Source organism: Rhineura floridana, chromosome 4 (genome assembly GCF_030035675.1).
Source record: "Rhineura floridana isolate rRhiFlo1 chromosome 4, rRhiFlo1.hap2, whole genome shotgun sequence".
Taxonomy (NCBI): domain Eukaryota; kingdom Metazoa; phylum Chordata; class Lepidosauria; order Squamata; family Rhineuridae; genus Rhineura; species Rhineura floridana.
The window spans coordinates 176,161,083-176,173,448 of NC_084483.1; the positions used below are offsets into that span (position 1 = coordinate 176,161,083).

Genomic DNA, 12,366 nt, shown 5'->3' on the forward strand with positions numbered 1-12,366 from the left:
TGTGAGGTATGCTATAAAACAAAAATGACTGTGACTCCTGTAAATAAGAGCTGTGAAAGTACTACCACTAAACCCTATCAGCTCATACATGTGGATTTGGCTGGACCTTTCCAGTGCTCAAAAGGTGGGACAAGGTTTTATTTAGTGATTGTGGATGATTTTTCCAGATTTACACATGTATTCTTATTGAAAAAGAAAAGTGAAGCAGAAGATAAATTAAAGGCATTTATACAGAGGACAGAGACACAATATGGGGTTGTTATCAAAAATATCAAATCAGATCAAGGTGGGGAATTTACCAGTAATTCGTTTAAAACATATTTGGAAAAGAAGGGAATAATACAAAGTCTCACTGCTCCCTTCAGCCCATCCTCTAACGGAACTGCAGAGAGGAGGAACCGGTCATTGCAGGATTCAATGACAGCCATGCTAGCTGATGCAGATATGAATAACACCTATTGGGGTGAATGTATTCTGTACACTACATACATTCAGAACCGCCTTGTGTACAGAATAATAGGCATGTCTCCATATGAGAAACTGACTGGAAGAAAGCCCAGGGTAAAACATATAGAGCGTTTTGGAGCTAAATGCTGGGTGCATGTTGCAAAGCAGAAAAGGCATGGTAAATTAGCCTCAAGAGCTCAGGCAGGTCGTATTTTGGGATTTCAGAATTCATATTATAGAATTTGGTTGCCTGAGAAACAACAAGTAGTGTTAAGTAGAAGCATAAAGGTGATAGATAAACCTTGGAAAGACAGTCAAACAGTAATACTTGATGGTGCAGGCAAACAGGAAGCAGCAGATGTTCCTTTTGGGCATCAAATACCATTAAGAACCGCATTGACTGACTTAATTCAAAGTGGCAAACGTACTGTGAAAAGACTGAGGAGTGAAGACATGGCAATGCAAGATAAAGAGGTGCCAGGTACAAGTGCAGGAACAAGTGCAGACACAGGTGCAGGACCAAGTAAAATTGAGAGTGATGAAGAAATGGAAATAGATACTGTTAGACGGTCAGAAAGAAAAACGAAAGGAAAACCACCTCATAGATTCACATTTAACGTTACACAAAAGAATGATGAGACAGATGAATATCCTGTAGAATGGGAAAAAGAAGGGCCAATAGACAAAGAAACAATGGATCTCATGTGGAAATACTGTGTTGAAGAATGAAATATAAATGAGTGTTATCAAATAAAAGTGTATAAATGACTCTGTAAAACTTGTATGAATAAAAGAAACAAAAACTGAAATGGAAATGTAAATAGATACTGTAAGAAAACAAACCATGTACTGATGTGTATTAAAATGAAAAGTTAATATTGTATGAATGTAGTTTTGTAATCTGTGAGTCTCAGGTGGGGGCTGTTGTTCAGTAAAGCATGCTATGAGACTCACAGACAGGGTTTTTAGTGAGAGAAGGAAACCTGAAGCAAAAGGGTTAAGCAGAGAAGAACAGAGCGCCAGGTTTGCCAAGGTCAGCAGCTGGTGGGCAAGTAGATAAGCAGGAACTTGCAGAAGCTCTGGTGTGGGGGAAAAGTCGTTTGGAGAAAGAGAACTGCGTTTTGTGTCTTGTCAGTAAAGACTCTTACAAGAAACTTGCCTGGCCTGGCTTATTCACTGATCTATGCGACACTTGAATTGCTTGCTTGTATGATCTCTATTCGCACGCACCGACAAAAAGATACCCTTTTCTTAAAATAAAAGACACCTATTTTCGTCAGTGTATATATTAAACAACGTACTTATATATGCAACTGAATCGAAGCTATTTCTAAGCAGTGTATAATCTAAAAAACAAGCAATATATCATTATAGCATTAAAACAAAAGCACAACCTAAAATCAGTAAAACAGCAATATGAAACACATAAAAGCAGATAAACAGAATTTCAGAGGATTCAAACCGATAAAACAGGGCCCAGTCTCATGGGTCAGGGAAACCTTCATAGTTGTGCATTACAATCACTTTTAATTAACACAAGACTCTTGTTTTAGAATGCCTTCCTTTCTCTCCCTCATTTTTCTTTTTTGTAAAAACAAAACAAGTAGCTATCCTTCAGGAAACTGCTTAAGTTTAGATTATCAAATGATAACCTGATTGAAAAAGTTTTATGTGCATCTCATTCCCAAACACCGGTTCAAAATTAAATTTTCGTTATTGAGATTTGATACTGACTGCATCAAACAAGCATATTGGGAATGTATTTCACACTGTTTCTTCCCAGGTAGCAATTTCTTCTTTACTATACTGGGGAGCAGGGGGGGCAGAGGTGTGGAATTAACAAGAGCCCAGTTCCAGATATTTTGGTCTCTTAATTGAAATGAAGAAGGTTGAACATATTTCATCGCTTATTAATTTTGTGTCATTTAAACATGAAATATGCCAGCAACCAGACCTTATTTCTCTTACTGAACAGTATCCTTGTTTAAACATTAATCATCAGTTCAGAATTTCTTGAACTACTAATAAAGCTGGAGAGAGGGAAGGAAAACACATTTCTCGTGTGGGCAAAGTGCTAGGACTTGTTATTCCTGACTGGGGTGCAAGATGAACTGGAGCATCCGCTGCTTACGTATGTCATCCTGTTGGCGCAGTTGCCAGCAAAACCCTTCAAACCAGCAAAATTATCTATTTTGGGGCAGTTTCATTGGCAGGGTTACAATTGCCCAAATAGCATAAGGAGCTATTTCACAAACTCAGTTTCTCCATGTCATTTGCATTCACAGCAACAACTATGCCACTGGTGAGAAATAACCTAAATCTGTGCACATTTTGCCTGCCAGTACCCAAGAACACAGGTAAATTTGGACAAAATGGGGATAAAGATAAAGGCAGGAGATTAGGTTTTGTCCCAAGTTATGACGAAGAGTGATAATCAACAAAATAGTTGCACTAGCACAAGTATTAGTGCTAGTGCATAGGGAGTTCCCCTCTCTCTTCCCGCTAAATGTGCCCAGCGCCATCTCCAAATGCGCTCCAGAGGGTTGGGAGAACCCCCAAAACAGATTTGGGGGGAAGCAACACTCCCAACTTACGATTCCCAACAACTGGTATTAGAGGTATATTGCCTCCAACAGCTGAAGGAAAAGAGCCATTGTGGCTAGTAGCTGTTAGCATTGTTGTTGTCAATACAATAAATAATAATAATAACAACAAATTAACTTGTAAATTGCCTTTTACATGTGTCTCAAAGTGATCTTCTCCATGAATTTGTCTAATTCTTTTATAAAGTCGTCCAGTGGTGGCCACCACTACATCCCTATTGTGGGTGCCTCCCATATAGCAGCGGGGAGAGTGTTCCAAAGAGTGGGCAATATGTGCACTGCAAAGCTGCTAGATCAGGATAATTCATGGCTTCATTTGGGCTAATAACATAGAATAAATATTCTGCAAATAATAATTAGATTTGTGCATCACCCAGTTAAAAAAAAGTTATTAAAAATCCATCATTTAACCAATTTAATTTAATTTAATTTATTAAAACCATTTAATAAAACCATCATCAAATACATTTTCCTACGGAAACCTTATTACATTTAAATCCCACCTTTCCTCCCAGGAGTTCAAGGAGGTATTTCCCATCCAGGCACTGACCAGACTCACACCTGCTTAACTTCAGCAAGATGTCTATGTCACATGCCTTCAAAGCTATGCCACTGAGCCATCTCATGTTATCTTTCTCTATGCATGTTCTTACAGGAACTTGTGGAACTTGGCTGGAATTTATGGATCATAGGACAATCATGTCACATGGAACTCTTCACATCTGCCAAAGCCTGATTTGCAAAGTTAAAAGGACTAAATCTTCTGGCTACTTTGGTATACATCCAATACAAAAAATGCAGGGAAAAGTCACGTGAAAAGAACCAGTCAGTTTGGAATATTAAAAATGCATAAATTTGTCAAGCAATCATAATCAAAATGCAATTCCAACTTTGTCATTCTGTAAAGCAGAGGTGACAAACTCAAATGGGTTAGAGGGCTACCTACCCAACACATTTTGATAGAGAGGAAGGGCTGAGCAACAGGGCCAGTGGCTAACTTCTAAAAAATATTTCATATGTGTTACCCTTCTCCATCATTCCTACTAAAATCCTTCCACCAGCACTTACAGGGGCTCCAATTCCTTCCCACCAAGCACTCTCCTTTAGCTCCAAACTCTCCACCCCACCTTATCCTGCCAGCCTAAACATCTCTGAGATCCAGCCTTCATTATTACCAGTTCTACTGCCTTCATCCTTGGCTCCAATTGCTAGAAAATTTCAAGTGCCTTACTCCTTGACACCTGCATTATTAAGAGCTTTGCACTTTGTCCTCAAAATGCTTTATTCACTTGTGTGCAAAGTGGAAGGGATTCTGTGGGCCACACTCAGAAATCCATAGGACCTGAAAAGGCCCCAGATCTTCGGGTGGACAGCCCTACTGTAAAACAGCTAGTACTATAGATATGTATAGCCATTCCTTCTAGCAGCAAACTCAGATGGCAAATGCCAACATATATGGAGCCAAAACAGAGTCATTGAAAGCAAGAGGGAAGCATCAGCATGCTTGAGAGAAGCCCCTGGTTTGCAAAGTATAATTACAATACTTACATACCTAAGGGGACAATCCCCATATATCAGCCCTATGAGGACCAAGCATGTTTAGCAGTCATGGAATATTGTGTGCGTGTTCAAAATTGGAAACAGAAAACAGGATGGACTGATGAGTGAGTGGAATATCAGACTTGAAGGTATTGTCCAGTGGTAACACTGAACAGAAGCATAGAGTGTTAGAAGGAAAGATATGCTAAAACAATTTGTTGCAGGTCTCACTTTTTAATACATAATAACCAATAGACAGGCACTAACCTAAGGTCCAGTAGGTCGCTGCTTCCAGATGTGAAGGACTGCTGCAGATGGCATGTATGTACATAAAATGAATCATCAACTCTGTCAGCCACCACCATAACAAAATGCGAATGGATCCACAGATGAAAATCCAGAGGTTAAACTTCAAACGGCAGGATTCTTGTTTATTCATCTGCATTATGAATAAGAAGAAGAAGAAGAAAAGATGGAGCATTTGGGCTGCAATCCTATACACATCTACCTGTCAATCCTACTGAACTCAGTAGGATTTACTTCTGAGCAGACATATATTGGATGGAACTGTTACTAAAAATAAGCAACCTCATTTTTATATCTTTGAAAAACATATGTCTGGAAAGTAAAATTACTAACAAAACTGAATACACTGTGTAGGCTGGTGTTCAGGATGACTGACAATTTTTTAGTTTCGGTATTTGAAATCTAATAAGGCCATTACTGAAGTTACGTGGGGGGCACTTAAAAACATAACACCCACATGGAAAGTATTTCTACAAAGAAAATGAAATCTACAGCAGCATTCTCCAACCTGGTACCCCACTGTAGATGTTTGGGACAATAGTTCCCATCAGCCCCAGACAGCAAGGAGCTAAAATATCTGGAGGGCATCAGGTTGGGGAAAACTGATACAGGCGATCAAGTGTGATGGTGAGTCTATAAGTACCCATGTAGTGGTTTGCTATAAGTACCCACGTAGTTTTGACACATTGCAGACTATACATGTAAGGAATTTCCAAAAAGAAAACTTTCTATGTGTTTGAAGTGCTTCTGATATATACCTGATCCTAAAACATAAACACTTTGAAGTAAACCAATTTCAACTGAATTTACGTAGGGGCATGAACCACCTTCACCAGGCATGTTCAATGACTGCTGCAGGGATGCCTTTTTGTAGGTCCCTTTCCTGATCTTGAACCTCAGATTTCTGCAAAGAATCCAACTGCCAATTTATATACTGAAGTAGGACCAGTTAAGACTTTTGTCTAACATGATCAGTTTCCCATTTTAAAGTAAATGCTCCCAATGTTTTCATAAATGCCTTAATTACTCACAGCCACTCTACATCATGGTTTGTGTTATCTTTAAATTGTCAGTTCTTCTAGCATATATCTTGCTCATTAAAAGGTTAAAATATTATAAGACTATGTATCAAAATTCCCTCGCTTCCAAGCATTATGATGATCTTTACACAGTAGTTATGTGTCTTTGTGTCTGGTTGCATGGATATAGCAACAACACAAAAAAAACCCAAATTTTATTTTTTTGTTTAAAAAATGCTAATGTATTGCCTGACGGAAGTTACTAAGAATACATAACAAAAAGTTTAAAGGATTTATGCTTTCATCACCCTTTCCTTATATCCTGCTCTCTAATGTCTGCCCGCTTCATGAAGAGCTGACTCACTTCTGGGAGCATGTTTAATCACTCTGCAGAGCAATCCATAATAGCCAGCAGAATTCATTGCAAAAGAGGTATGTGGGGTTAGAATAGTCCCAACATCCAGTCTTTATCACCTGTTGGGATAATTGTTTCTGAAAAAAGCTTTTTGTTCTTTGACTTATCAGGAAAAATGTAATGAGGTAAGAAATTCTGAGTGAACAAAGGCAACACAAGAGAAATGTGCTTATATCCCTTCACCTTGGCACACAGGATTTTGAGCAGGAAAGCAAGAAATATTGCCCCATTATTAAAAATGTTAATTGTTTTGAAATGTTAAATTTGGAATAATTATTGCCTTCATAGTAAAATATTCAGCCAATCCAATAATGCAGAAAAATATTTTAACCAGAAGTCCACTTGGGGATTTATTAACTTACTTTTTGTTCAATGCGTGTATGCCAGTTTTTATCATCTTCATTATTATATTAGTAGTAATTTTTATTATATAATTATTATTTTAGACGAATAAAGCTGTCCATCAATAAACATTGGTCTACTTACAACAAAATATTAAAAACTTAATAGACAATAATTAAAAACCAAGATAAAAGATAGCAAAAAAAAACCTTCATAGGGGCAGCGTAAAATAATTTACAGCCCAGATTTAAAACACAGTAAAAATGCCTTGGTTAATTAAAACAAAATCTTCACCTGGCACCAAAAAGACCATAATTTGCTCTTAATTTAATAGTGCATTTTAAATTGTTATACTCCACCTGGTACCTCACAGTGAAGAGCAGGTCAGAAATCTAATTCATAAGAAGAAAGAAGGCATCAGGTAAGCCTCTCTGGAGAGGCTATTCCACAGAAGAGGTGCCATTACACAATAAACTCTGCATTTTTACTCAAGACAACTTTATCCTCCACAACAAAATCATGTAAAGCAATTGATCAGCACTGCCTGATGTGAATATATCCAGATCCTGGTTAGAAAGTATAGACTAAATAGTGAGGGGTAAGGATGGCGGATAAATTCAATTTAGTTTGCATTTAACCCTCATGCAGACCTGGCAAAATCATCACACTGGCTGACTTTGGGATACATGTGGATCCCAAAAGATTTCCAATGGAATGATGTGATCACTGTGACCCACAGAGACCTTTCCCTCCCTTCCCCCCTTTTTTGGTCACCACAAGTGTGCTTGACACTATCAAAGCACTTTGAGCCAAAAAAAACACTTATTCAGGATGTAGAATTTTTCTGAGCAGTATAGGTTGGCCTCATATACATGCATATTGAGTAAACACCACCATTCCTGGGGTATTTTTGGACCCCAGCAGAGTTTTTTTAGTTGTGGTTTCCAAAAGGGAAACGGTGTAACTGGCTGAAATGTGGGGACATTGTACGGGTGACAGCTTGTGACAATGGCCTAGAAAGACAAGCCTGTAGGTTTAATCATGTGTAAAAGGCAGAAGTTTGCCCCCAGGGTTTTTTTTGCTGGGGTACTTTTTTGACCCCCAGTATTTTTTTGTTTCCAGAAGGAAAATAGTAAGCAGTAACTGCCAGAAATGTGGGGATGTTTTTACACATTAAAATTTGTGACAATAGGTCTACTTATATGCAAATTACACAATGAAAAGTGCACCTGGGGCAAAGATGTGCCCCACAAGTCTGCATGCGGGATAAACGTACCTAATTCACACTTCTCTGAAACAGCACAAGATCTGAAACACAGCCATCCTTGGAAATTCGCCCTTCTCCGAATTTTGCAACACAGTTTTCCAGCCAAGTAATGAGTACAAAAATGCATATATTGAGGTAAAGTGTGCATAAAAGTGTGTATGTTTGTGAAAATAACATAAAAATGCATTGCATTAAGATAAGATTGCCTTGAAAAATGTGTATATTTGGGAAAATTGCACACAAACGTTTATATTAGAAGAACATTGCACTAAAATGCTGGTGAATTTTCATGAGGACTTTTTTAAAAAACTGATGTGGAAATGAGGAAAACTGAACATATGACTGGAAAAACAAGAAACTGAGAGACACTGAAATTGACAGGCACTCTCATCCCTTGTGAGGAGCCACTTATAAATGATAGTAGGCTATAGGGGTCAACAACAACAAGCTCAGACTGGACACCTTATTCTTTCCTGCCCACTGTCTCACCTTTGGGTGTCAGATTCTCTTTTCAGTACCTTGCCACTGAGACTAGCTTTTACCAGCTTCTGACAGACTGCAAAATGCTTCTGATATGATGCTTTCAAGTTAATAATACCATAACACTAACAGCTAAAGGTAACTAACTTTCCCCTGTGATAGAGTAATGATTATCATTAGTTGATCCTCCTATGACTATGACACCTAACCCTTAGTGCAGGGCATTCTCTCTCGTTTGCTTTTCACAGATTCATGGAAGGCACACTCACTTTGGAAGGATTACATGCACAGCAGAAGGATAAAACATAAATGGAGCTGCCGGAAGAGGTTCAGAGGACCCACTGATCCATCCACACAGTGCATTTTGGCCTAATTCTCCATCTGAATTCCACTATTCATCCATAAATTTCCAAGATACCCTTAGCTTTTCTTTTTCCTTTATTTAAAAAATTTCCAAACTACCTTTCATCCAAACAGATCCCAGGATGGCACCAATAATAAAATACCATAAACACAAGACATAAACCACAACAAAAATTCTTGAAAGCAAGATCTTAAAAAAACCTTTTAAAGTAAAACAAGAAAGTCTTACAGCGTAATCCAAGGCCAAGATCTGAGGGATAGGAGAGTCTGCATTCTGTGGCTCTGGGGCTTTTTCCCAGCTGAGCTAGAGCTGAGCAAGGGCTACACTGGAATTAACTTCCTCATCTGGCTCACTTGGAGGTCAGCCAGCAGATCTAAAGCCGGCATAAACTGCACCACCTTCCTATGGCTAGGATTGCTCGGTCAACCTGGCACTGAAAAGGTTGTAATGCCGACTCCCATTGAGCTTCTCTAGAGAGGATATTCCAAAGTCAGGACACTACCACAGAAAAGGCCTTGATTTTCGTGCAAGCATTAACACGCTTCAAAAAGTGACAGCACTTGGAGAAGGGCCCTCAGTTGCAGATCTTAATGCACCGGCAGGAACCCATCCGGTGTTCGGGTCCAAAGCCATTTGGAGCTTTTAAGGTAAGCACCATCATACTGAACTGGACTCAGCAATCAACATTACTGCATTAATGCTGCGGCCAGAGTTCTCACTGGGACAAAGAAATTTGACCATATAACACCTGTCCTGGCGCAGCTGCACTGGCTACCGATATGTTTCCGGGCCAGATTCAAAGTGTTGGTTCTTACCTATAAAGCCCTAAACGGCATCGGACCGCAATACCTGATGGAGCGCCTCTCTCGCTATGTACCTACCCGTTCACTACGCTCGACGTCGAAGGCCCTTCTCCGGGTCCCAACCCATAAAGAGGCCCGGAGATCAACAACTAGATCTAGGGCCTTCTCGGTGGTGGCCCCCGAACTATGGAATGCCCTCCCAGACGAGATATGCCTGGCGCCTTCTCTGTTATCTTTTCGGCGCCAGGTAAAAACTTACCTTTTCGCCCAGGCTTTTTAAATTTTGTAAATTTTTAAATATTTTAAATTTAACATTTTAAACTTAATATGATCTTAATTTATAAATCTCAATGGCAATTTTATTAATGTTTTATAATTGTACTATATATATATATATATTTTCCACACTTGCTCATATTTTAATTGTGATTTTATTTGTTGTACACCGCCCTGAGAGCTTTCTGCTATAGGGCGGTCTAGAAATGTAATTAAATAAATTAAATAAATTACTCACTTACCCACATCCCACTCCTGCAGCAGATCCTGCACTATATTCTATGGCACAACATGGATTTTTAGAACCTAACAAAAAGGTTTATTTCCTGTGCCTAAATTTCAGATAAAGCATATCGGTTCAGGCATTCAACTGTCAATATTTGTAGTCCTTTTCTACCACAACAGCTGTAAACCCTTATTATCACCTTTCATGCAAGAATCTGTGAAGAACCTTTGAAAACAATGCAGGCTACTTGCCATTCCCCTTTATTAGCCACATCACTAACAAAACCCCTTAAACTCACAAAATCAATTCTTCTGCAACATCACACATTTATAATATTTAATTTATAATGCCATTTAAAATAATGCTGTTTACCTAAAAACAAAATATCACATTCACTAATCTTTCAGGTTTGAGGAAGGTTCCTTAAATAATAAAGTATGATTTATGCTATTGTTAACAAAACCGACAGTTTCTTTATAGGTATACCTATGGCTATGTAATCTGACTTTGTATTATTATTGTTGTAATTAATGAATTAGTTAAACAACTGATATTGCAGAACTTTAAATCATATGTAATAAGTTTTTAGAAATTATTTATATCTGTACTAGATTACACTGGGTTGTATGCAACATTGCGCTAAGACAGTCGTTCTGTCAGTACAAGGATTTCTCTTGCATGACAGAATGATCTCCCCTCTCTTCCCCCTGCATGTCCCCTAAATCTGTTCCAGGGTTCCCCCTGCTGTCCAGAGCAGATCTGGAGGCGGTGCACACAGAGGATAAGAGGAGGGAAATCCTGTTGTGCTACCACTAATTCTTTCACTGCCACAAAATGTTATTTGATTGCCACTCATTAAAGATACAATTGTAATGTAGCAAATGGCAAATTTAGCAAATATTAGATCCAACGTGTCACTTGTAGTATATGTTTGTTTGGCTGTATAGTTATAACAATTTTTAAAAACAATGTATTTACCTTCTTTCCTCTCCTCATTTATGACCAAAACACATAGAATGCACATGGATTTTTTTGGCTGGGGATGGGTGTCTCAGTTTATACTTTTCTGTTCTTCTGAAGTAAGCTACATATTTGTGGAGGTATAAAAAACGAAAATTCCTAAGTTGTTAAGGGAATGGGAATGAGGAAATACCTCATTCAGCTAACTTCCAATTTCTTCATTTTATTCCCCCCACCCCATCCTTGCTATGTTCATTGCTGGGAAATGATTACACAGATGATTGGCTTATTCTCTGTAAAGAATGGAAGATTACTTAATAACTCATATTACATCTTTCAGTGAGCTTGCCAGATGCTTTCGCTATTCTGACTCATCTTTAATGACATCTCACTAGCAGCAACTACTCTGAAGAAACTAGAATTCTTCAAAGTGTTCATGTGTAGGGAGGATGGAGACTGGAAATTTCTGGATTGCTGCCAGTTCAGTTATGATGCATGCCAATCAGAATTCTATAGGCATGTTGACACATCTGCTTCCTGTTCTGCACCAAATAATAACATAAAATTTCATTCAGGCACATGAGCAGAGATCTTGAGGGCCATGGAGTGGGTCATTTTAGTGGAAACTGGATACCAACATTCCTTCAGCAATTTTGAAAGCCTCTAGTTTCAGGGTGACTTTCTTTTCTTTTTAAGGAACCATTAGTGTCTTATATGGCCTTCAGAGGAGAAAGGTGCTAGCAATAGCTAATTATCCTGCTATAGACGTACTGATACAGGAGGAGCAGGACTAAGAAAGAGGAAACTGGATCCCTCTCTAGTTTATTTCCTGAGCTGCTGGTTCTATATTGCAGGGATGGGAACCTCAGGCCTAGGGCCCACATGCAGCCCTCCAGGCCTCTCCATCTGGCCCTTGGGATTCTCCCCAGGCTACACACCCTTCCATGCTGCACCCCTCACCAGCCCTTCCTTGAGTGCTTTTGCCTGTCTGGAATGTGTGTTGAACTCTGATCATGCTTCTTGTTTACCTGGAGGGAGGATAGAAAGTGTGGAGAACCCGGCGTACTGTACAAAGGTAAAATTTACATTTGCTGCTTTTGCATCTGGCCCCACCTACCAATGGCACATGGCTCCCAGAAGGTTGCCCAGAATGGACTGTGGCCTTTGAGCTGAAAAAGGCTCCCAATCCCTGCTGTATTTACTTATTTATTTATTAGATTTATATCCCGCCCTTTCTCCCAGTAGGAGTCCATATTATAAAAGCAGAAGTTCCCCCCTTTTAGTCAAAACTCAAAGGAACTTATCAGGGAGGGAGGAAA

At 39.0% G+C, this 12,366-nt stretch overlaps 1 protein-coding gene across 9 annotated transcripts in view; it reads right to left on the bottom strand.

The window, feature by feature from the left end:
* The window catches only part of HHAT (hedgehog acyltransferase), a 283,748-nt gene that overhangs the window by 219,374 nt on the left and 52,008 nt on the right, over positions 1–12,366 (bottom strand). For 7 of the 9 annotated variants that reach the window (XM_061625299.1, XM_061625294.1, XM_061625300.1 and 4 more), the window contains 2 exons: positions 7,031–7,063; positions 4,857–5,028 (listed from right to left, as the gene is read on the bottom strand). In XM_061625299.1, the coding sequence (XP_061481283.1) occupies positions 4,857–5,028; positions 7,031–7,063 (205 nt within the window). The remainder of the gene's footprint in view (positions 1–4,856; positions 5,029–7,030; positions 7,064–12,366) is intronic. The other 2 variants (XM_061625297.1, XM_061625293.1) reach the window with 1 other exon arrangement.